The sequence below is a fragment of the Thermobia domestica genome, chromosome 14 (genome assembly GCF_964235325.1).
Source record: "Thermobia domestica chromosome 14, izTheDome1.hap1.1, whole genome shotgun sequence".
Lineage (NCBI taxonomy): Eukaryota > Metazoa > Arthropoda > Insecta > Zygentoma > Lepismatidae > Thermobia > Thermobia domestica.
The window spans coordinates 3,798,252-3,823,618 of record NC_137467.1 but is presented as its reverse complement, the minus strand read 5'-3'; the positions used below and the strand labels follow the sequence as shown (position 1 = coordinate 3,823,618).

Genomic DNA, 25,367 nt, shown 5'->3' with positions numbered 1-25,367 from the left:
ACGAATTAGCCATTAACTGAATCTGCAAACAATATCGGCATTGTGCCGTTTAAAGAGGACAGTCTTTATGGCGGATTGCCTACATTCGAGGATAGCTCTTCAAGCTTCAATCCTAAAAATGTGGAAGAAACTTCGCCGTGAAACGCAGCCGCAGTTCCAATCCTGGGATACTATTTTGACACTGGAGTTGACTGTGCTCACGTTTGTTCGAGCTATACGTGAAGCAAACTTCGACTTGTACGTAAAGTCTATTATCAACATACATCCATGGTTCTTTGCATTGGGTTAAGTACACTACGCTCGGTGGCTTACAGTTAATATTTTTGACTTGATACCTTGCATCCCGATTTGATGGCAGCTTTCAAAAGAGGTGCCTTTGTTGCACGAAGAATTCGTCGATCTTTTTCTGCGATGGCTTTCGACCAAGTTCACGAGCTAATTAATGCCACGCTTAAAGGTGACGGGGAAATTATTGGACTGACGGAACGTCCGGAAAGATTACGGAGATTTCTTTTAGCATCCTCAGAAATATGTCAATATATTAAACACATGAAATTCACTTTTAAACGCGCAGAAGATTATACTAAACATAACGAAATATCTAAAACATTTACTGAAAATTTTTTGAAACATATTCATTAGTTAATAATGACTTTCGAATGTGCTGGTAATCCTTATCTGGAAATAACAGGAGAGCTTTATCGGGTCGGCGACGAAATAATAGCACAATCTGAAGCAGCTGACATTATCGAAATGATTGAAAGAGGACAAACAAAATGCACAAGATTTGTTGAAGAGAGGCTGAAGAACAAAATTAAGGAAGTTGCTGATCCGTTTAAATGCAAGTGGTTTTCCATATTCAAGAATCAACAGAAGAAACGAACACATCTTGCTGAAAAGTGCACCAGCCTTATAAATGACTGTGAGTTGTTAAGTCATCTCTACATTGCATGCCAATATAGATCAGGGAATTTGGACGAATTCTTTAAGCATGAAAATGAGTTGCACCCTCCGTCACTGAGAGTAGCAGAGACTATACATCTGAGTCACAAATCTAGTTTGCTCAAATGCCTTGAACTTCTCTAAAAGGAAGACATTTTTCAAGAACTTGAAGTAGACGTGAATATTTTTGATGGAGCAGCTATTATTCATATGATTCCTCGAGGAGCAGCCAAAACTTTTGAAGAATATATCGACGGTAATATTGTTGAACACTTTCGAAAACAGCTTGCAACAGTGAAACGAATTGATGTGATATGGGACGGATATTTTCCCAACTCCATAAAAGAAATGGAATGAAAATCAGGGAAAAACAGTTGGAAATATCACGTCTGACCTAACGCTCCAATTCCGAAGAATTTTCTTCAGTTCCTGCTATCAAATGACAAGCGACAACTTCTTCATTTAATCATAACAGAGTTGATGGAGACAAACAAATGGACAAAAGAAGTTTATACCACTAAAGGAGAGTTTGCGCTAACTACGGCTACCACATCGAACATTAATTCTTTAAGCCCCTGCAACCATGAGGAAGCGAGGAAGCGGACGCACCGATGATACTTCATCTTGCAGATGCTGTCTCTTGTAGATATCGAAAGGTGTTCATGCGAACTGTGGACACAGGTGTTGTGGTTTTGGCTATCCGCGTTTTCGACAAACTGTCACTGGGGGACATGTCCTTTGCCTTTGGAATTGAACAAAGCTTTCGGTAAGTACGCAATGTCATTTAATGAAGCATTTGATGTTATAGAGGTTGTTTCGTGAACGGTGGAATCTGTAAAACCGTCAGTTGGCATTGGACTCGGCATTAGCTATCGGTATACACATTTCACACTGTCCACAAGGATAATTTCTTATTTACTATATAATTAAGATTAGGTCATGGATACCGTAACTGCTACAAATGTGGACTATCGACGAATAATCGCTACATGTGATGAGAAGTAGATCCTGTACGAATCTCCAAGACGCCGTCATCATTGGTTAGCATCCCACGAATCGGTTCCACAACAGACGAAACTGGCACTATACCAGAAGAAGGTCCTCCTGTTTGTTTGGTGGACATTTCGCGGCACCGTGCATCAGGAACTGCTACCAGCTAGTCAGAGCATCAATGCAACTGCGTACTATCAGCAGTTGAGCCGTGTTCAAGAAAAACTCAGAACTCTAGAGCAATCACTTCTGAATCGCAAAGGGGTTCTCCTGTTACAGGACAACGTTAAGCCCCACGTGGCTAGGAAACCTGGGACCAGGCCAATATTTATATATTGTGCACCCCTGAGCTCTAAATAATTTGCCGCCCACCGCACAACGCATATAGTTTGCCGTCCCCCAAAACGACCAATATTAGAGTTTAATTCACAGTTTTTGGGGTCGCTGAGAAGAATAGTGACAGTTTTCATCCAATTCAACTTCAAGGTCATACTCCACTCCCCAGGGAGGCGGAGATTTTAAAAGTAATCGAAAACGAATGATAGTGTTGAATTCATAGTTTTTGAGGTCGCTGAGTTTAACTATATCAGTTTTCATGATGTTGAAGTTCATCCTCAACTCTTAAGGTGAGGGCGGAAGAGGATGACTTTTTAAAAGTAATTAAATAGGCTAGCTAATTAGTAACTACTGTAATTAAAGCGAATTAAACACATTAACACATTTTCTCGCGCTTGCGCAGGACTCTGCGAATTGGTAGTTTTAAATATTACTTTATTGTAAATGTTTTAAAAATCCAAAATTTTGCCGCCCCCTAAATTCTTCCGCCCTGTGCTCGAGCACGGAATAGCACTTCCCTAAATACAGCCCTGCCGGGGTCACAATCCTACGCCTTGGATGGGAAACATCATTGCCTCCGCCATATTCCCTGGACATTGCATTGCCAGATTATCACCTGTTCCATTCCTTGGACGATCACCTTAGAGGACACCAATTCAAATCCCTAGCAGAGGTGCAAAATGCACTTGATACCTTCTGCGCTTCACGACCCTCCAAGTTCTACCGCGATGGAATCCATGACTTTCCAGAACATTGGCAGAAGGTTGTCGATGCTGATGGGAACTACTTTTAATCTTCCAGGTACGTCTTAGGTGACATATCGATGGTGGGTGAAAAAGCGATAGAACTTTCTTGGTTATCTTTATATATTGTGCTACTATATGATAAGTCAGCGATTATATGCTCCGAGAGTCGATACTAATGCCGGAATTCTTCATTGATCTGTACGCCACTTTGCTACTGCGAAGGACACTGCGAATGAACTTTTTTCGAGTACTTTTTTCAACTTCTTTGGCTTGTGTATTTCATTTCACCAAATACTTTATAGTTTAAATAACGTTATGACAGCGACAGCGTAGTGTTGAAAATGACAGTTAACTATGTATTACTCTTGTAAAGCAAAAATGATGGTATTTTACATATATTTGTGCTCATTTTTAAAAGTGCTCTTATGCTATAGTTAAACAACTCTTGAAATCTTACAGTATTTTTCTATTATTTTCAATTTAATTGATTTCTGATTACCTACTCAGGTATACAATTTGACAAAGCATGTGAAGGATCAAACACTTTTAAAGCCAAAACTTCAAGAGCTAACCTCGAATGTAGGCAATCCGCCATAATGTATTATGCCTATGTCCGATCAAAACTGGAATATGCTGCTGTGATTTGGAACCCATCACAACAGCAATACAGACACCAACTGGAAAAGGTCCAATCTAAATTTATCAAATACTTGACGTACAAGACAACTAGAATCTATCCATATTATGAAAATTATCTAACATTAATAGACAACTTCTGTATCCCTACACTTGAACAAAGGCGAAATGTGACAGATTTGATTTTTCTCCATAAAATAGTGCAAAACGAATTTAATTGTACGGATCTCATATCAACATTAAATTTTCATGTCCCAACACTTAAAACTCGTACTAATAACGCTGGTCTGTGTTATTGCAAAAAAGCAAGCACCAACGTATTATTGAAATCACCAATTTGGCGAATGTGTTCTACTTATAACAAAATATGTATCAAACACAAAGAAATTGACATCTGCAATATGAACTCTATGTTTAAGAAAACTGTTGTAAATGTATTATGTAATACACAAACACTATAATTGGGCTTATGCCTGTTGTGTTGATGGCAAATAAATAAATAAAGACTGCCCTCTTTAAACCAAACAGCACCGACATTGTCTGTAGATTTAGTTAATGATTGACTCGTACCATTTTTACACATTTTGTATCGTAGAAGATAAGTTTGAATGGAAAATACCGAACCAAATAGTAATCCACTCCTGTAGGTAGGCAACCATGCCTGGTAAAGCCACCCGCCAAGAATTTCAGCTTGGCTCCCCTCCTTAAATTGTTGACTAGAGCCCAAATAACATCTGTGTGAAGTGTGACCTTTTAGTCATAAAATGCAGAGTTTAAACCCTTAACCGCCGAACAAGTAAGAGATTTCTTAGGATTTATCTCATAGTGTATAACAGACCTTACCTTCATTTATCTTTTGTCTCTTTTAGCCTTGAGGAAATAACTATGTAAGTTGAAACTAGAAATGTCATTTATTTTTTATTTTTTAGGTATTCTATTTCTATATTGTAATTTGACTGATTTTCAGACCTTTAGTCAATATAATAATAATAATAATAATAATAATAATAATAATAATAATAATAATAATAATAATAATAATAAATGAGACAGTAAGTGCAATTAAAGATATAATTACGAAAAAGACTGAACAAAGTATAAGCGTACAGAGTTGCCATTAGACAAATTACAAGATATATAAGTACTAGCAACATGTTTAAACAAATATTAATGCATACATGTAAAATAAAACGAGTGAAATGGAACCTAATCTAGTACAAGAATAAATAAAGGTAAAATTTATAAGCAAATACTATATATGCAAGTGAACAAATATGGTTATTCACACACAACTTAAGTAATTAAATACAGTCAAAATTTTTGTTTGAAAACACACATACATACATCATAGAAAAAGTGAATATCAGGCAGTAGCTAGTCTGTTGACACTTATTTAATCTTATAAATGTATATTTATTTAGGCGATATCGCATCACAGTTTACTACACGAGAACATAGAAATGCGGTGTAAACAAGAAATTGCACTGAAAAATGCAGTCATAATTTTTTTGCCAAAATTAGTTACGTTTGCAGCAAATACAGCATAAGACTTAGTCTTTCTTTCATAAGGTAATGGTTCTGTTTTGAGTTCACATATTCATTGGTGTGCTAAACTCAAGGACGAGATAGATAAAGTAACATAAAACATTCTGTAGTTCATGAAAGTGAATGTTACCTCGGCAGTCTGTTTGACACCCGTCACTTACGTGTACACACAGAGCAACCCCATGCTGCAAAAGTCGCCAACCCTTTTAGTAGCCTACTTGCCGTTAAATGTTGATCCCCGATATAGCGATGCGTAGAAGGATTGCCGATAGTGCGCCACTAGCGGCAGGGCTTTGTCGAGTCGAAACAGATATCTAGAGTCGGGGTATTGAAGTCACCACCACGTAACAGCGAGGACTCGTGATGGGACCAACACGAACTATCACCAGTCGTTTGCATGCGGTTATTATTATACGAGTATATTATTCTTTCCTGATGAGTTGTTCCTAAAGTGAACTCCGGTGGTCAAAAGTAACGCTTGTTTCTAAATTATGAAGTGAAAAATCTTGAGATGAATTTGCTTATAATTGTATGAATTTAAATAGCAACTACGCCGATCACTAGAAAGTGAATATCGGAGAACTTTGAAATAAAGTAAATAGACGCGCGTAATTTTGTAATAAAATTTCATGACGAACGCATTTTCTCTGATCCCGAACATTATTATTGAACATACACTGTTAAAGAAGCAGTCTTAGCCAAATAGAAAAGACCTCAACGATTTATCCTTCTACAAGGCAACTTTCCTTCATTACCTCCGTGGCGAACTCGAAAGAATACGCGCCTAGTATTCGTAAGGTTAGTGGTTCGCGCCCAACCAGGGGTCGTTTTTCTTTTTTTTAATTGTGCTTTTTAGACTCACCTTAATGTAAACAGAAAACTCATATAGGCGATTTAACATATTTGGGGGGAATAATTTTGTGGTTGATTGGCGTTTCGTCGCGTCTCTATCGCTGGTGGTATAATTTTCAAAATGGAAGTGGAACCACCGCGGATCGTGGCTGCGGGACCGTTAACTTTTGGCGACATGTCGCTAGTTGCCCATTGGTCACTTACGGCATGGGGAAGTTGCCGTGACGTTAGCATGACCGTAGTGCCGAATGGGTCTGCTTCCCCATCACTAAGCATTTGCATGAAATTGACGAAATATGTCATGAAAGGGTATGTCAGAGAGCTGTTAAGGCGAAATGTGGTGGTGTTATAATCGAGACAACCCTAGGCAATTTGCTGCCCCATGCAATAGCATCATTTGTTCCCCCCTTTCTCCAGAAAGAACAAATCTTAAAAGATACGATTTTACGTATCCCATCACGATACTACCCCATAACGAACAACGAGGGGGAGAGTAAGTTCACTCGCACTCAGAAAGGCCTAAACACTACAAATACAATCTCATTAGGTATTTTTCTTTAAATAATAATCTATTGTCTTAGTTAAAGATAAAACCAACACACCTGCAAGTGGAAGATGGTAATAGATAGTCTTTTTATCAAATTCAATTTCGAGCTTCAATCTCAATATGATTTTTTTTATCTCTGATGTCACTGTTGGTAAACATGTGAGCGCCGCGCTTACATCTATTTTTATTTCCTTTTTATTATTGTTGTTAGCTTCTGTCAACCATGTATTTAGAGAAAAATATGAGAACCATACATAATGCAAGAAAACTTTTTTTTAATAAAAATTACATCCTTTTTCTAATGTTTAATTATGAGAAGTGGTGTTATCATATACTTCCAAACAAAAAAAAATCACTTAGTTTTCAAATACTGTTATATTAACTTCAGCTGCTCATACTCACTCGAAAAAAATTATTGAACATAACATGTGGTAGTCTAACATGTTTGTTTGATAAAACGAAATAATCGTTTCTCTTATTAAACATACTGGGGTTTTTAGTTCATTTTTAATTAAATACAGATATAATTTTAATGTTAGAAATACAAGTATTTTTAATGTAATAGAAAACATTACATGGATTAAATTCACCAAGTGGTTTTCTCTGTATTAAGAATTAGACATATTTGTATTTAAATACAGTCAATATACAAATAATGCTAACTAAAGCTTTTTGCTACATAAAAGAAAACAGAACATTTATTCACTAAGGTGCCGTTTTCAGGACCAACAGGAGTTTCAAGAAAAGCTTAGACCTTTACGTTGGCAGTCCTAAATGGCGTGAAAAAACATCTTGGCATTTGAAGGCGGCGGCCCAAGTTCCCTTTAAATGCTGCTAGCAAATGAGAGGCCAGCGGTATTGCCATGTTTATTTTGTACACATCCAAGTCTATCCTTTGCCACATGATCGCTCTGTAGTTCGTCTGTTTAGCCATAACCACACCCCTTAGCATTCGGCAACATCGCGTCAGAGCTTGCGTTTTATTCGTTTAGCTGAAAAGCCGAGATGTTTGTCACAGGCTTTAGTATCTCTCTTTGTAAAGCTTATGGAGCACAGATTTCAACGAGCTAACTTTTGTGCCCCTCGTGCCAAACCCATAGAAGAAGAAGAAGATTTTTTAAATTGAGATTTTTTTTTTTAATTTTGGAAATTTGTGAGAGGCTGGCAACACTATTATTGTCGTACACAGGAAAAACTATCCGTAAGCAATCAGACACTGAGGAAAGGTACCAACCTCAGAGGAAGAATAGTCATTCTCTGAATTAAGAGCTGTTCTCGATCCCAAATGGTGTCCTTACACTAACTATTGGTGCCGGAATGAGAAATGGGAGTATCTCATATGAAAAGTTCTAGTTAGTTATCGTTGTACATACTGATGTGAGAAGTTTTGCTCTAATTATTTTTTGTGCCCGCCAATATGAAAAGTTTCACTTTAATTATCTTTGTGCATACCCATATGGGAAGTTCTATTTAATCACTTTTGTGCACACTCATATAAAAAGTTCTATCTTTGTACACACTCTTATGAAAATGTATGCTTTAATTACCTTTTTTCTTACCTAGATGAAAAGTTCTAATTTCTATGCATGCTCATATGAAAAATTATCTCTCGTTTTATTGCCTTTGTGCACACTTGTACAAAAAGTTCTGCTTCAAACACCTTTGTGCAGACCCGTATGAAAAATTGTCTTTGTGCTCGCCCATATGAAGAATTCTGCTTTATTTGCATTTGTATGCCACATATTAAAAAATCTTCTTTAATTAACTTACTCATATCAAAGTCCTTACTCATATCAAAAGTTGTTAATTACTTTTGTGCACACTCATATGAAAAGTTCCGCTTTATCAACCGTTGTGAACACCCATTAGAAAAGTTTTGTTTTAACTATCTTTGTGAATATTCATATCAAAAATTCTGACTATACCTATGTTGCTCAATGTATTGCCCTACGTTAAAATAAAAGAACTTTATAAATTAAACTAAAGAATAATTTCAAGAAGCAATAACATTAATATGTCTACACTGTGGGTTTTGTCTCCTTAATAGAATTTCAAAATTATATTCATATTATTTTTATAGTATTAGACTGAATTACTTCTCGAAGTAAATTTTCGAGCGTTTCCATCTTCCTCTTCAAATCATAATAATTACTTCATCAATCGTATACAATCTATCGATATAAGATAAAAATGAATGTGACTTATGTTTGGGAACTTAATAACTCTTGAACCACCCTAGGATCTCGATTAAATTTACAACGTAGATAAGGTTTCGATCTGGGATGGTTTTTATGGTTTCATTTTGGAGATGCAACTTAAAGGAAGGAGAGGGGAATATATAAAAGTGATCGAAAATGACAGATATTAGTATCGAATGCATAGTCTTCGCGGTCGCCGAGATGAACAGTAATACTTCCGATGCCGTTTAAATCTAAATTCAGTAATATATATATAAATGATCGAAAATAACCAATATTAGTGTCGAGTCTATAGTTTTTGGGATCGCTGAGATGATCAGTGACAGTTCTGATGCTGTTTAAATCCAAATTCAGTCCAAAATAATAATATTATTTTTTAAGACAAAAATCATCGTCTATCAGAGAGCGCTTCAGTAGAGGAAGTTCGGGTATTATGGAATACCATTTTCGTTTCGCTTGTAACTCAATTAATATTTGCAAATTGAAACAAAAAGGAAAACAAGTATACGCCTTACACATTTGGCTTTATTTATGCGTATCTTATAAAGAAGTTTCGTTACAGCGGTGGGCAAAATTTATAATTTTTAAAGAAACCACTTTGGAAGGTAATATGAAATAGTCGGGTAAATTCCGTATAGAAAAGAAATGAGTTTTCTGTTGAACATACAATGAATACAGTGACAATATATGAAACTTCTGAATGCCAAGCGATAACTGAATGTGATTACTTGCAAAAGTCATAAATATAATACTCTGCTCCAGGATCGGCACAGTCATTGTGTGCTCACATTAAACATGATAAACGCTGGACTCAAGCTCACCCCTTGTATAATCAGAAAATTTGCTGTAATAAAAAATACACTTAGCATTGTTGTCATCATAAATGTAAAATGTATGTTTAATTGCCCAATACTGATAGATATTTTTGTAATCTATCCATACGGAATACGGAATATCATATTTTTCTTGCGGATATTCCATATTGCCCTCCACGCCACCTTGGAAACGAAAGAAATGTTAAACGCATTCCAAGGCGTATAGGATGATGGCGGTTATCAAACTACCTCTGTATATCCAACGTCATATTAAACAAAGAATTGTTGTTCTATTACATTTCAATAGAAAAATACAGGTTGTGAAACACTTACCTGTAAAAATTTTCACGAATAAGAAATCAGATTTTCACGTCTACCAACACAACGAATGTCGCAATCACAAGCAGACTGACTGTAGAGCATTATGGGAGCGTGAGGTAGTAGTTTCTTCCATCTCTGCTTGAAAGCAACACACCACAGGCGAGAGAATGAGGTATTCCATATTATCCGACTATTCCATAATACCCGAACTTCCTAATACTAACTCCATAATACCCGAATACTAATAGTAAAAAGTGACTGACTAATTGAACGTAACATATTACTGATTTTTCTTATTTGAACCCAGCAAAACAGGTAAGTGACGCTAGTAACAGAACAAAACAAGAAATCGACCATGTATACTGAATGTTATTGTTATATTCTGGTATCTTGTAAAATAATGCAGAAAGCCACTCCCTCCCAGCATCTTGTTTAACCAATAACACTACGTAAACAGACCAGTGGGTATTCCAGTAACTCATAAGACACGTAGTACTTACATTCTGAGTCATTATCTTCTGACTTGATTCGAACTCATCCAGTTGCACGTTCTTCCCAAATGTTGTGGAAAATAAGATCATTTGACTTGTTTTAAGGCATTCTTTGACCACCTCGCAGATCGCCCTATAAGACTCTGGGATAACAAACAGGTTGATCCACCGTAAGTAGTCCTTGTTCGATTGGTATTCGTCATAAGGGATCTTTATGCATCCTATTAAGGAAAGAAAAGAAAATGAATAAGGACAACAGATAAGACAATTATGTACCATGTTTCAATCAAGTTAATCTCCACGTTAAGTGGGTTTACATGTCCAATCCCCTATGAAAGCCCCATTACGATTATTCGAGCCCCAATCGTTTTACGGATTTAAGCTATTATGGCGTTAAATTAAATGTGGCTTATGCGAAGAGTGGTTACATTTATACATTTCAAGAGCTATAACTACCAATTAATTGCTGTGTTTGTGGGTTTGCGGTGGCTCGGTGGTAGAGCGTTGAACTCTGGTGCTTGGGGTCCTTGATTCGGTCCCAGGTCTCGCCAAGTGAGTTTGTGGTGGACAAACACCGTATGCGTTGGTTTTCTCGTTTTTTTTTTTTGTTTCCTCGCACTTTTTTCATTCCCAATTTCATTCATTTCTCATCACCACCGTCTCCTTTAACCTAACCGGCATAAACGTGTGACGTAAAAAAATATTTAATTTTATTTTCTGTTACAAGCTGTAAACAAAAGCTAGTATGAAACAGGAAATAATTTGATTCAAACGTTTAAAGAAGGTTTCACACAACGTAAGAAGTAGTCATGCGGTTCGAATGAGTAGTTTGTCAATATGATGTTTGTCTGTTCAAATCCTGAACAAAATCAAGTTCCTTTTAATTATTTTTCACCTGCTCCTGACTTAACTCGAAGACTGACAACTTTTCTCTGAATTCCACTTTTGCATGTTCTTCCCTTCAAAATTCTATTAGGAGAGAATTATATTCAAATTGTGAATGTAAAATGCCGAAGTTGAAAATAAAATATTATAAGTATGATCAGTTTGCTATCCTTGATCGTAACAAAATCATTCTGTAAGCTTTGTTAACATGTAGAATATGTCATTTGTTTCTTGTTTAGATGTTCAAGTGTCAAAATCATAATTTCTGTGTAATTGAAAGAAAAATATAATAGGAATAAGGTCTATTCCTATTATATTCTTTGACTTCTAGGGAAGCTGAACTTAACAAAGACCCCCAAAGGTTCATAAAGGTGTCGAAATTATAGTTCTGATAAATGTAAATAAGAAAAATAAACCATTTATGCCGATCTTATTCATTTTGTCATACACTAGCTGTAATTACTCATCGTTACCTAGTTTTAATTGACTATCTGAATAAAAAGAGAAGACAATACCCCTAAATATTTTCCGCAACCATTTCATTGATAAGAGAATCAATAGGGTGTTAGATAACTTGAGCAAGGGTTCTGATTAATATGGGATGAAAATGTTTAGATGTTAGAAAGAGAGAGAGAAAAGCCATGTTGATTATTAAAAAGAGAAAAGAAATGGTGATTGGAACGAAGCGGTTGATGTCAAGTATAAAAATAAGTGGAGAGAAAATAGAACAAATCACTAGTTTTCAATACATGGGTAGTATTACTAGTGAATATATGAATTGCGAACATGAAATAAAAGGAAAAAGAAGTCTTTAGGAGGAAGCAAAGTATAATTTGTGGACCTTGAATAAAGTTGAGAAAAAGGCTCATAAATACTTCATTTAGAGTATTGTACTAGGGTAAGGGGAAAAAACAAGGAATGACCATGTATGTGCTTTTTCGGGTGCTTTGTCCTATCTGTTGGTGACTCTTGGTACTATTTGACGTGTAAGTGTAAAAATATCCATGTAAAAAAAGGGCAAAAAATTTGACTAACCCTATTCTTTTTTTACTCGGTTTTCAATATTAAAACGCCGTTTTCTCGAAAATAGAGTTTTGTGACATTCCTTCTTTTTTTTCCCTTACCCTTCATATGAGGCAGAAACATGAACATTATGCAAAAGTGATGTAAAACGACAGGAAGTTTTCGAAATGTGGGTGTGGAGAAGAATGGAGAGAATTTGCTGGGTCGAGCGTAACAAGAATGAGAGAGAGAGAGTTAGAAATGATGGAGAAAAGATCAATTTTAGATATGATTGAAAAGAGGGAGATAAACTGATTGGGACATTGGCCAGGAAGGAACTGTATCAAGAGGGATATATCAGATTGTATGGTGGCAGGAAAGAGAGGGAAGGGGCTTAGGAGACTATAATTGATGTATTATATCAAAACAGAGAAATAGTGTATGAAGACAAAGAGGGTTGGCGGAAACTTATGGAGCATGGAAGCCTCTCAGTTGTGGCAAGTGACCTACCAATAATGGCAGATTACCTATGCTGATATTTTCATTAATCGGGTATTTATTTTTGTTGTTATGTAATCCCGCAAAACACAGTGGCAGTGTGGGTTGCATGCAGACAAGGAATAACAAGAGAATAAACTTGGATAAGGTTTGATCTCCCACGATCCCGTCATAAGTCGAAAATCGAAAAAACGGGTTCTTACACGTAGAGTAGATCTGGTAACAATCTGTCTTTCTACAAAATGTGATGGCTTGAGGTAGGTTTTTTCTGTGCAAAAAGTTGCTAACAGAGACACAACATTATTTTATTTTTATTTATCAAATATATGTGTGTATTCTATTGTATAAAAGGGGCCGCGGTGGCTCCTTATTTATTTTATTGTTATTTTTGTTGTTATGTAATCCCGCAAAACACAGTGGCAGTGTGGGTTGCATGCAGACAAGGAATAACAAGAGAATAAACTTGGATAAGGTTTGATCTCCCACGATCCCGTCATAAGTCGAAAATCGAAAAAACGGGTTCTTACACGTAGAGTAGATCTGGTAACAATCTGTCTTTCTACAAAATGTGATGGCTTGAGGTAGGTTTTTTCTGTGCAAAAAGTTGCTAACAGAGACACAACATTATTTTATTTTTATTTATCAAATATATGTGTGTATTCTATTGTATAAAAGGGGCCGCGGTGGCTCCTTATTTATTTTATTGTTATTTTTGTTGTTATGTAATCCCGCAAAACACAGTGGCAGTGTGGGTTGCATGCAGACAAGGAATAACAAGAGAATAAACTTGGATAAGGTTTGATCTCCCACGATCCCGTCATAAGTCGAAAATCGAAAAAACGGGTTCTTACACGTAGAGTAGATCTGGTAACAATCTGTCTTTCTACAAAATGTGATGGCTTGAGGTAGGTTTTTTCTGTGCAAAAAGTTGCTAACAGAGACACAACATTATTTTATTTTTATTTATCAAATATATGTGTGTATTCTATTGTATAAAATGAAAACTTCAACTTCTTTCTCAATATCCTCTGAGTGCTGGATTGATACTGAAAATGTTATGTTTGCATCACCAATCGAACTTGAAGTCACTTAACCTAACCATTTACCTACACGACGAATACTATTCAGTTGATAAGTGTTGTGAAAGCTTCCTAATTCCATTATCCTAATCTTTTTCAAAACATTTATAAGCAAATATAATTTAGCGATTAACCTTAATTTCTACGCACAATTAATAATCTCGTGTTTCTTCTCCCAGCTTCTATTCTTAGAGCTACTTGCCACTAAAATTGTGGATTATTCCCGTTTCTTGTGTTCCCTAGAAAAGGTTCAGTATTTGAATTTAAAAAAAATGTCAGTAACATTGTAACGTATTCCCTTGTGAGATGTGTTTGAATATGTTATAAACTCAATTACGTTTCCACCAACGTACTGAGGTGAAAATGTAAGTTCGGAGAAAAGTTAATTTATAAAGTAGTGTAGGGAGAAGCTATATGCTATTAAGTCGATCGAATGGGGAATATGAAAGAGAAACATGAAAGCCGAGCAAATTTAAAATTTAAAACAAAGGAAAATTTATTATTAGATTTTCACCCTTTTTTTCTTTAGCATGTGGAGTAGCTACGACATTTTTAGAAATAATATGGCCTTCACTATTACAAGTATGAATAGCAGTGTTACGAGAGTCTGTGTGTCACTGTTCGGAGATGACGGGTAGTGATGGATAGAAAGTGTTTCTTTCCTGCGTTTTTTAAACTGCCAAACTATCCTATGCGTAAGTGTCAGAAGTCTTATACAACAGCTATGTCGCTAGTCCGTCTGTCTGTCGACAGGTATCAGAACGAAAACGGTAAAAAATATCGAGATGTGGCTTTTTGCAATAAATTCAGCATCCCAAGCATAGGTCCCATCTCGTAAATTGACCCTTTATTTAAACCAAAAGTGGTTTAAAGTAGACATTTCCGGTTTCAAGATTTTTTGCCGTACAACGAAATGAGAACATATGGTGGAAGGCTTTATATTTATTTATTTATTTTGCAAAGAAACATTTCAGCGATTTAAGGCAGCATGTCATGACTACCAGTAAAACTATACCAAAACCAAATGTGGTTTAAATTTACTATAACTTTTGGCATCAATATAGATTTCCGTAGAGCAAAAACCATAACAGATATCGAAATGCTTTTTCCTGCAACCATTCATCATGCCAAGAAACTATCTCCTACGTTAATGTTCCATTTAGACTGGAAATGTTTGAAATTATCGACTTTCAGTTTCAACGTTTTCCACCGTACAACGAAATCGATAATAGATAGCTAGAGAGGGACCGCGGTGGCTCAGTGGTAAAACGATCAGCTCTGGTGCTTGGGGTCCCGGGTTCGATCCAAGCCCACGCCAAGTGGACTTTGTGGTGGACAAACACCGTGTGCATGGGTTTTCTCGGGGTTCTCCCGTTTCCTTCCACTTTCTTCATTCCACCATTTCATTCATTATTCATCATCACCGTCTCCTTTAGCCTAACCAGCATAAACGTGGAACGTAAAACTCAAAGATTTCATTTCATTTCATTTTAGATAGCTAGATCTTTTTTTTTTTTTTTTAATCGGTTCATCATCTCAAGAATAGGCAATATCTCCTCCGTAAATCCTATATTCAAACCGAAATTGATAGAAATTAACCATTTCCCGGTCTCAATGTTTATCACTATCTTATGAAACAGATAGCGACAAGAGGTTTTCTGCAGTGGATTCAGTATCTTAAGAGAACATACCATCAGCACCCGCAACAACCTACCAAGATCGAAAGTGGTTGAAACTTGCTAGTATTTTTGGTTTCAATACTTATTTTCGTAGTACAAAAATGGTAAAAGGTATCGAAAATCGGTTTTCGTGACACAGATTTTGGATCTTAAGAATGTGTTTTGTTTGAAATTTTGTCAATCGTTTCAATGCGGAAGTGGTGAAAGTTTGCTATGTGTATTATCCTTAAACAAAAGTATACTTGAACAGAAATTCTACGTTAAGAATGAATCGCAGGCGGTTATTTCTCGTTAATCACACTGTATACGAGGAGTGGCCAACGCATCGACCAGCAAGTCCTGAAAGGCAGCACGTGCAAGATTTTGCCACATTGTCTGCATCGATCACAGTCATTGTTTTATAGATTCTTCTAGCGGGGTAATGGAGATATAAAGAAACCACTTGTGCTTAGTGAAATGAAAAGTAGACCTCAAACTTAAAAAAAAAAAAAAAAAAATGACATTCCGGTTGTCCTGTTAGTTTCATAAAGACAACCACTTTTATTCTACAGGATGTTTCAAAACAACACCGACAACCTTTGGGAGATAATTCCTAACACCAAGACAAGACAAAAATTATAGACCAACCTGGGTGCACAAATGCTTCGTTTCGGAGTTATAGGTTGCCGAAATCATTACAGAATGAAGTTTAAAGGTTCATAGCTACAAAACTATGGGGCCTACAGTTGTCGGATCATGACTTTACTTAGGAACTAGTACGTACCCTATCGAAATATCCAAGTTTCAGAATCCTGCGGTAGTCCCGCAACAATTTTTATAGAGGTAGTTGGTGAGTACTTCAAATTATATGCCTGTAGCTTAACTCCCTCTATAAAAGTTGTTGAATGAGTACTGCAGGATTCTGAAACATCAATTTTTGGATAGGGCACATGCTAGCTCCTAAGTGAAGTATTGACCCAACTACGGTAAGACCCATAGTTTTGGAGCTATGGACCTTTAAAGTTCATTTTCTCAAATTTTTGGCAGCCTATAGCTCCGAAAGGAAGCATTTGTGTACCCAGGATGATCTATACTTCTTGTCTTATCTTGGTGTCAGGAATCACCTCCCAAACGTTGTCAGTGTTGTTTTCAAACACCTTGTATATCAGTACCAGTTTCATTTTAAGAAGTACAACATGAATTTTTACATATACAAACAATCTCGTTCACTTCAATTATCTCAATGCCAGTCAGGTGGGTTTTAAGCCACACACATCATTTTGTTCCACTGAATGAGATCTATCATCTTGGGACTTTTCTGTTTCCTTTCAAAGGAACAGGAAATTATGTTGGGTGTTTAGGATTTAGGATTTAGATTTCTGGGCTTTAGGCATCTAAGATTGACTCCATACGCAGATGAAATGAGATTATCAGTGCGAATTTAGACGAAATCGATCAACTATCGACCAAATATTTACCATTCGCCAAATACTCGAAAAGAAGTGGGAATACAATAGCCCGGTACATCAACTATTAATTGATTTTAGAAAGGCGTACGACTCGGTTAGGAGAGAAAAGTTATACATCGTCCTTACAGAACTTGGAATACTGAGAAAGCTAATTAGATTAATTAAGATATGTTTAAATGAATCCCAAAGTAAAGTCCGGGTAGGAAAATTTTTGTCCACGAGCTTTTACGTCGAAAATGGCCTGAAACAAGGAGATGCGTTGTCACAATTATTATTCAACTTTGTTCTGGAATACGCTATAAGGAAAATCAAAGATAGCAAGCAACCTGGGCCTACAGTTGAACGGTATTCACCAGGTTATGGCATATGCTGATGATGTAAATTTAATAGGGGATGATAGGAGAACAATAGAAAGAAATGAAGAGATCTTATTAAACGCTTGCAGGGACAGGGTTTAGAAGTAAATGCAGAGAAAACTAAAGTGCGTCGAGACCGTAATACGGCAAATTGTGGATGCGTTAAAATATTAATTAATACTTTTCATAAAGTGGATACATACAAATATTTAGAGTCAATATTAACAGACGAAAATCATATTCACGAAGAAATTAAATGTCGACTAAAAGCAGGGAATTCATGTTACTATCCGGTTCAAAATCTCTTGTCGTCACGAATTCTGTCGAAGAATTTGAAGCTTAAAATATATAAAACGATAATCATGCCTGTTGTTCTGTATGGTTGCGAAACATGGTCGCTTACTCTGAGGGAAGAACGTAGACTGAAAGTATTTGAGAAAAAGATCCTGAGAAGAATATTCGGACCCAAGAGGAACGCGAATGGGGAATGGCGGAAACTTCATAACGAAGAACTACATAATTTATACGGTTTATCCAACATTGTTAGGGTTGTCAAGCCTAGGAAGCTTAGGTGGGCGGGTCATGTAGCTAGAATGGAAGAAAGTAGAAACGCTTTCAAAGTCTTGACTGGAAGACCAATCGGAAAACGACCATTAGGGAGACCTAGGCGCAGATGGGAGGACAATATTAAGGTGGATCTCGCAGAGATAAGAATACAAAATAGAAACTGGATCCAATTAGCTAAGGATAGAAGTCAGTGGAGAGGTTTTGTGAACGCGGCATTGAACCTCCGGGTTCCATAGACCATATAGTTAGTTAGTTAGTTAGGCATCTAAGGCCATTTAGCCCGTTACGTGTGAGAGATGATGTACGTTGACGAGCCCACTATCCGAGGAAGGAAAGGAAGGAAGCGACTTGGGACCTATATGTTAGGTACCACCCCGCAATTTGCCTGGTGGTAATGAGGAAAACCCAAGAAAACCTGCCTGAAAAGCATCTTACACTTCTTCGACTTAGTGCCCCCACAGAGAATCGGAACTTATGTTGGTGTGATAACACTAATTTCTTCCACAAATTCGTTTATCTCGTTTATTTTTCCAAAATGAATTTGCATTACGGATAAAAATAACATTGCTTAATTCAGGTTCATTAATTAATCTATTTACTGAGCTTGCGCTCTCTGTGCATCATTCACATATCAGCATGAATCTCCTTGTCATTCCTCACATTTGTACATGTCCTTTTACAGACACAAGTGAAAGACGTCTTGATTGAAATCGGCAAGGGGTACCATAAAGTGGAGATTTTTTCGATTACTTTTAATATCTCACAGTGTTTGCAAGATTTGAGCCTCTTCCCGTTCTAGTTACTTATCCATGTATGATCAGTGTTTTCTTTCTTCTTGCATGCAGTATGTAATAAGCAAATGCATTACACATATAATTAATTACGTCAATGATATATGGCGCTCATTGGGCAAAACACTCCAAACAATAAAGATTCATCTTATGTAGTGTTGGAATGTATAACTCGTAGTATTATGCTTTATTTTTTTAAAGAACTCAACACTTCCAGTGTACCCCTAAAAAGGTAATAAAGAAATAACGGCCATTTCCTTTTTTTAAAAAAAATGTTCAATTAGAACTGAACAATTCATACAAAATTTGCAATCGATCAGTGGAAACGACATCTTTCTAGAGCTCATAGGTCCCGAGAACTCACTTTTAAAAAAATGGCCACATATATATAAACTTTTCTTGACGACAAACATATACACTTAGAATTTTACTATATAAATTGGCCACAAACATATAAACGTCCACAAACGTAGGGCCTATAATTTTTTTCTTGACCACAAACATATAAACCTATCATTTTAATATATAGAGGCCAATGAAGTCTCGGAAACCACAAGCTCTAAAAAGTTGCCGTTTTTGCTGGTTCATTCCGAATTTTGTGTTGAATTGCCAGTTTTCATTGAGATTTCCAGAAAAGGTACCATTATTTTACATTCAACTTGCAATGTACTGTGCAGTGTTGTCGGTATGGCGTGACTAAGGTTGATTCCTACCTTATACCTAACTTATAGGTCCCAGGCCGCTTCCTTCCTTCCCATATCCCGTCTTTCTTCCCTTTCCCCGGATAGTTTACTCACCGAGGACGTCATCCCTCAAACTTGACGGGTTAAATGGCCTTAGATGCCGGAAGCCCAGAAATCTAACAAGGCAGGGTACCCCGATGTAACACGCCGATTGAAATAAGATTGCACAGATATATAGAACTTCGAAAAAGAAACGACACGTATTTTTATCGGCCAACAAGCGCATTGAAAGGGTTAAATAGGGGTATAAAAATGGAGTCAAAATGAGATTATGTGGAAGATAGCGAGAACGAGAAGAGATATCGGAAAAGGTTAAATGTACGAAATACTACTCATAGTCGACGCAATACAATGAGGTAGAATACACCCATGCGAAGAAAGCAGAACATCCGGAAATGGGCCAATCACGTGTACAGAATTGTCAGAATGTGTTACGGAAATGAGAGGAGAGGGTGGCAACGAGCAAGAAGAAAGAAGATACGAAACTGGAAAATATGTGCTTTTGTTTCGGGTGCGCACGTCGCCCGTATGCGGAAGAGACGCAGATTCATCTCAATACACAAAGATGGAAAAAGAGCAGTAAGGATGCAAATGTCGTTCGTAAAGATAGCCAGAGAGACAGTACTGTGCAGTGGGTTGCATATATCGCGTAATGTCAGCAATGATGAGATGGATGTTTGAAACGAAAATGTGTGTAGGCAGGCAGTAGTAACACAAAAACAAAACTATTTGTATAAGATTTACGTTGTACGCGTATTTTCATAGTGAAGTAATGTTGACACAAAATCATAGTCATACGTCTTGCGAATAAAATCAGAAAAATAAACACACTGCTGAACAAGACTGCACTTATTTAATATAAAAAATATGTTTTTATATTAGATAAGTGCAGTCTTGTTCAGCAGTGTGTTTATTTTTCCAAGTAATGTTGATAATCATGCGTGGTACTGATATCACTGTTACTGTTTATCTTAACTTTGTGCACCACCTGCTATTATATTCTACTGTGCTGTGCATTTTTTATTCACCTTACGTGATATTCATTATTATAACTTCAAACCGAGAGCTAATCTTGCATTTGCATTAACATTTTCGTTATCAGCACACCTGAAAACATAAAGATTAGCTGTTTTCATACCAGCTACAGAAAAAAGTAAAATTTTGTTGGCTAGTGTTATTTTAGACCATTAGTAAGATAAAAAGTTATAGTAGAAATGTGATTTTTTTTTCAAACCTCGGCGAGCTTTAGAACACATCCGCGACCAGAAGATATAAACTTATTTTATTTATTTTTTCTACTGGTTTTTAGTCTCTCCAGTTCGGAACTTTCCCGCTGTTACGACTTGTTTTTTTTTTTTTTTTTCAGCACACTCTAATGATTATGTGTAAAATTTTAATTCCTATTTAACTTTAATATAAATACTCTGTCGAGATTGAACTATAAATTGCATCGAGGTAAACAAAATGACAAGCTTTGCACTAAATTGTAGGGCGTAATTTTCTAGCAAATCAATTTTTTATATTAGGTTAAGGAGTATTTCTTTCTTTGCTAATCTGATACATTTTACAGATCTTATTCTGCCCGAATATAATATTTACTTACTTATTGTATATAGAAACTATGTAGTTTAAACTAGCGCATTGTGTATATTGTTATTCAATTTGCCCTAACAGCCCTTAATTAAGAAAAAAGGCTTCTTTGAGAAATACTAATATCCAGTGGTGAATTTACGATTTTATTTCGGGAGGCTTTGCTAACTTTCAGAGGGGGGCTTTGCCTGAAAATGTGAAATTCTGCAAGATATTTCATATACTTTACTATAGTAAGTAAGATTTCGGGGGGTTAAGCCCCCGCTAAATACGCCACTGCTAATATCCTACCTACTGTTCAAATTAAGTCAAATTGAGATTTCATTTAGAGCCAAAGCATGAGAATAACCTGTGGACGGTAGAGATGGAGGGTCATTAGGTCGTGGGTCAACAGGATCCACTGCGACTCACCACCCACCCTGACTCACTCTGATGCACCGACCCACCACAACCCACTCTAACCTACCAACTCACTCTGATTACTCTGCTCAGTACATTGTAGACAGCATGCTCTGAACACTGGTGTATTTGTCTACGATTTGCTTTCAATGCTTCCAGTTCTCTTCCTTTTTCAATTCTTTCTGTTTACTTATCTGAGATGAGTATGTTTAAGTGAAAAAGAAATAACTTGAGGCACTTTTGGATATTGCCATTTGTAGTTGTAATAATAGCAATAGGACTTACTACTTGGCTTTCGAGATAGGTTTACAGCCTGCGCGTTTTTGAAGGAGCTGGCTACTGAAAAAAAAATTCAAACTCCGGTTAATGATAATTTCACAGTCTTGTTTTATTCAAGTGTAAACTCTTTAGTCAATGGACAAAAGGGAATGGGTCATGGGTTAGAATTGATGACGATGGGATTAGGTAAGTAGTGGGTCAAAATGGGTCATGGTGGGTTGTGGGTACAGTGAGTCATGTTCAGAGTAGGACACGGTGGGTGTGGGTCAGTTTGTCATGGGTCAAGTTTTCATTGATCAATGTCATCTCTGGTGAGTGTGGCTAAGATCGTTTTCAATAAGACCTCCTCTAAAGCAATTGGCTATAAACAAAGACGACATGGGTATTCATGGGTATTAATGTGCCAAGATTGCACTAAAGGCTGGTTATTTCTTGTACTGACGTCATATTCATTACACTGACATCACCCTGTAACAAGTCGATTTTGCTTGAAGTATGACTGTTGTCTCTTGATTGAAACATACATCTATTATATATGCGAGCTCCTCCCTTCTGATGTTATTTCGAGGATGCATTTAATCCTTCAGGCTTTGAGACTCCGACATTAATTGACTACCAGCGAGAGAACACACACACAGTTGAATAAATCACACTGCAGCCTGATGGCCCATATTCGAAGGCAGCCGACGGCATAATCAAAACAGAGAGAGGTGCATGGGAAACTGTGGCATTAGTTTCAATCAGTCTCCGCTATTCTGTTCATCCTTGCAGCTCGTAGTTGAATTATTGAGAACTTGAAATGGAGATCAATTCCTTATGTAGTGACAGTGTCATGTTTTTGACAATGATCTCACGGATTTACCAAGATTTGCTACAGATAGAATTCCAACATTTTCCTTTCAAAATATATTCAAATCCAAGGTTAACACGCTTTCATTTCTCAGAACTAAGCCACTTCAATATCTCAGAATCTGTGCTAGCATAAACCACTTAATTTAGATTCAACTCACAAAAGTAATTTCTTTACCTTAAAAGATGTTATTTAAAGGATTGAATAAGACCTGCTTCACAATTGAGTAACAAAACTATATGTTTAATTTACGTATTGACGATGACACCCTATAGACTAAAAGAAAGGAAGGGACCGCGGTGGCTCAGTGGTAGAGTGTTCACCTTTGATACATCGGGTCCTTGGTTCGATCCCAGTTTGCACCAAGTGAGCGTGGTTAACATTCAATGCGTGCGTAGGTATTCTCAGGGTTATCCCGTTTCCTACCACATTCCCATTCCACCAATTCTGTCAAAGTACACATTCCTTAATCATTTATCCTTTTCAGCCTACAAAGCATGATCGTGGGAAGTAAAACTTTCACACTGAAAAAAATCCGTTTTCCCGACAGCAGTATATTGAACAAATAAATGGTATCCTTATCTTTACTACAGAAATCAGTACGGAGCATACGTTATCCATATGCTACATACTTTTACCGCTTAGATGTTACATTATGCCGTTGCAGGATGTCTGACAACTAACAGTCTTCCGTATGTTACATACGTACACGTATGTTACATGTGTCAGCTATGCGTTACAGACATTCATCTGTATGTAAGATCCTGACTAACTATATACAGTTCTTTCGTTATTGCAGTAAGTACATTTATTCGGAACACTTATACGAAAAGTACGTAAAAAATATACTTTTTCAGTTATACGTTTGCTGTGGGACATTCCATGTCAAATCAACAAGTCATCAGACTTGACCATCTCAGATTTTTGTAAAAATTGGTGTACAGCTTTATTACAGTGGGAGATGAAAAAATCCCAAATATTACCTCTCCCTCTTTGAAAGTGTCTCCATACAGGGTGTTCAAAAATGTCAAAAATTGCATTTTTTTCAGTTACAGTGATTATTAAAAATTGTCATAACATGGTTAATATGTGTACTAAAGAGAGATATGAAACAAACATTATTGGAAAGCTTAAAGATTGCACTACAAGTTGTACTATATTTTTAAAAACCTGTAAAATAAAAAAAACAACACTTCAAAAATTCAAATTAAGATGTGAATTTCGCATAGAAATGACCCTCTGAATTTGTTCAAAATTGTTCGGATTGTAGTCTCATATGTGTACTAAAACACCACAAAGTTGTATTTTGGGAACTCAATGGGATCCGATTCAAAATTCAACATAAATCAAGCATTGCACGATATTGACCATGTGAATATCTGGGTTCAGATCGATAACCATTTGCCTGGAGTTATTTACCTGCAGCATCAAAGAAATTTATATTCAATTTCATTTGTTTCTTGATGTATTCATTTGAATTTACACAATTATCCACATTTTGAGTTATTTACAGAGGTATTACGTTTCCGAACAGTACTCAATACAAGTCATTATTCTTGGATGTTTCTAAATTTATATTGGCTACATTGATACATGTTATTTTCATTCGTTTGTTTCAGGATTGCTGTCACAGATATGTGGAAGTGGATAATTGAAATAGGAAAAAGAATTTATTGACTAATTGTTTGTGCTGAAAATGTGTGAAGTGATTGTGAGCAGTGTCACTGTGTTTTATGACACATTTGATACAAATATTGTGAAAGGGAGAAAAATATATCCCTCCCTTTCATAATATGTTCTGTAATAGCAATCCTGAAACAAAGGAATGAAAATAACATGTATCAATTGAGCCAACATAAATTTAGAAACTTCCATACTGACTAACAAGAATAATGACCTGTATTAAGTACTGTTTGGAAACGTAATACCTCCCTAAATAACTCAAAATGTGGATAATTGTGTAAATTCAAATGAATACATCAAGAAACAAGTGAAATTGAATATAAATTCCTTTGATGCTGCAGGTAAATAGCTCCAGGCAAATGGTTATCGATCTGAACCCAGATATTCACATGGTCAATATCGTGCAATGCTTGGTTATGTTGAATTTTGAATTAGATCCCATTGACTGCCCAAAATGCAACTTTGTAGCGTTTTAGTACACATATGAGACTACAATCTGGACAATTTTGAACAAATTCTGAGGGACATTTCTATGCGAAATTCAAAATTCAAATCTTAATTTGAATTTTTGAAGTGTTATTTTCTATTTTACAGGTTCTTTAAATATAGTACAACTTGTAATGCAATCTTTAAGCTTTCCCTGGTGTTTGTTTCACGTCTCTAGTACACATATTAATCATTTTATGACAATTTTTAATAATCACTGTAACTGAAAAAATTCCGTTTTTTGGCATTTTTGAACACCCTGTATGGGGACACTTTCAGGAAGAGAGAGGTAATATTTGGGATTTTTTCATCTCCCACTGTAATAAAGCTGTGCGCCATTTTTTACAAAAAAAAAATCTAAGATCGTCAATTCAGATTTTGCCATTTCATTGGTTGATTTCACATGGACATTAAGTCCAAAAACTGCAGGATTTACTTATGTAACCTAAGTATTTTTACGTACACCACATACATTTTAATGCAATAATTATGAAAGAATTGGTTATACGTAGAAGAACGTGGGAGGAAACGGCAGATCTCAGAAAATCTTAGAGCACGATTTTATCTAACACAAATAGACAAGTTTGGAAAGAAATAGGAATCCGCTCTATCG

At 36.3% G+C, this 25,367-nt stretch overlaps 1 protein-coding gene across 1 annotated transcript in view; it reads right to left on the bottom strand.

Annotated features, from left to right (window-relative positions):
* Positions 1 to 25,367, bottom strand: part of LOC145670651 (dynein axonemal heavy chain 1-like) — a gene marked incomplete at its 3' end in the record, with an annotated part of 1,762,390 nt that overhangs the window by 1,690,263 nt on the left and 46,760 nt on the right. The window contains 1 exon segment of the mRNA XM_081739441.1: positions 10,429 to 10,640. Within this exon segment, the coding sequence (XP_081595567.1) occupies positions 10,429 to 10,640 (212 nt within the window).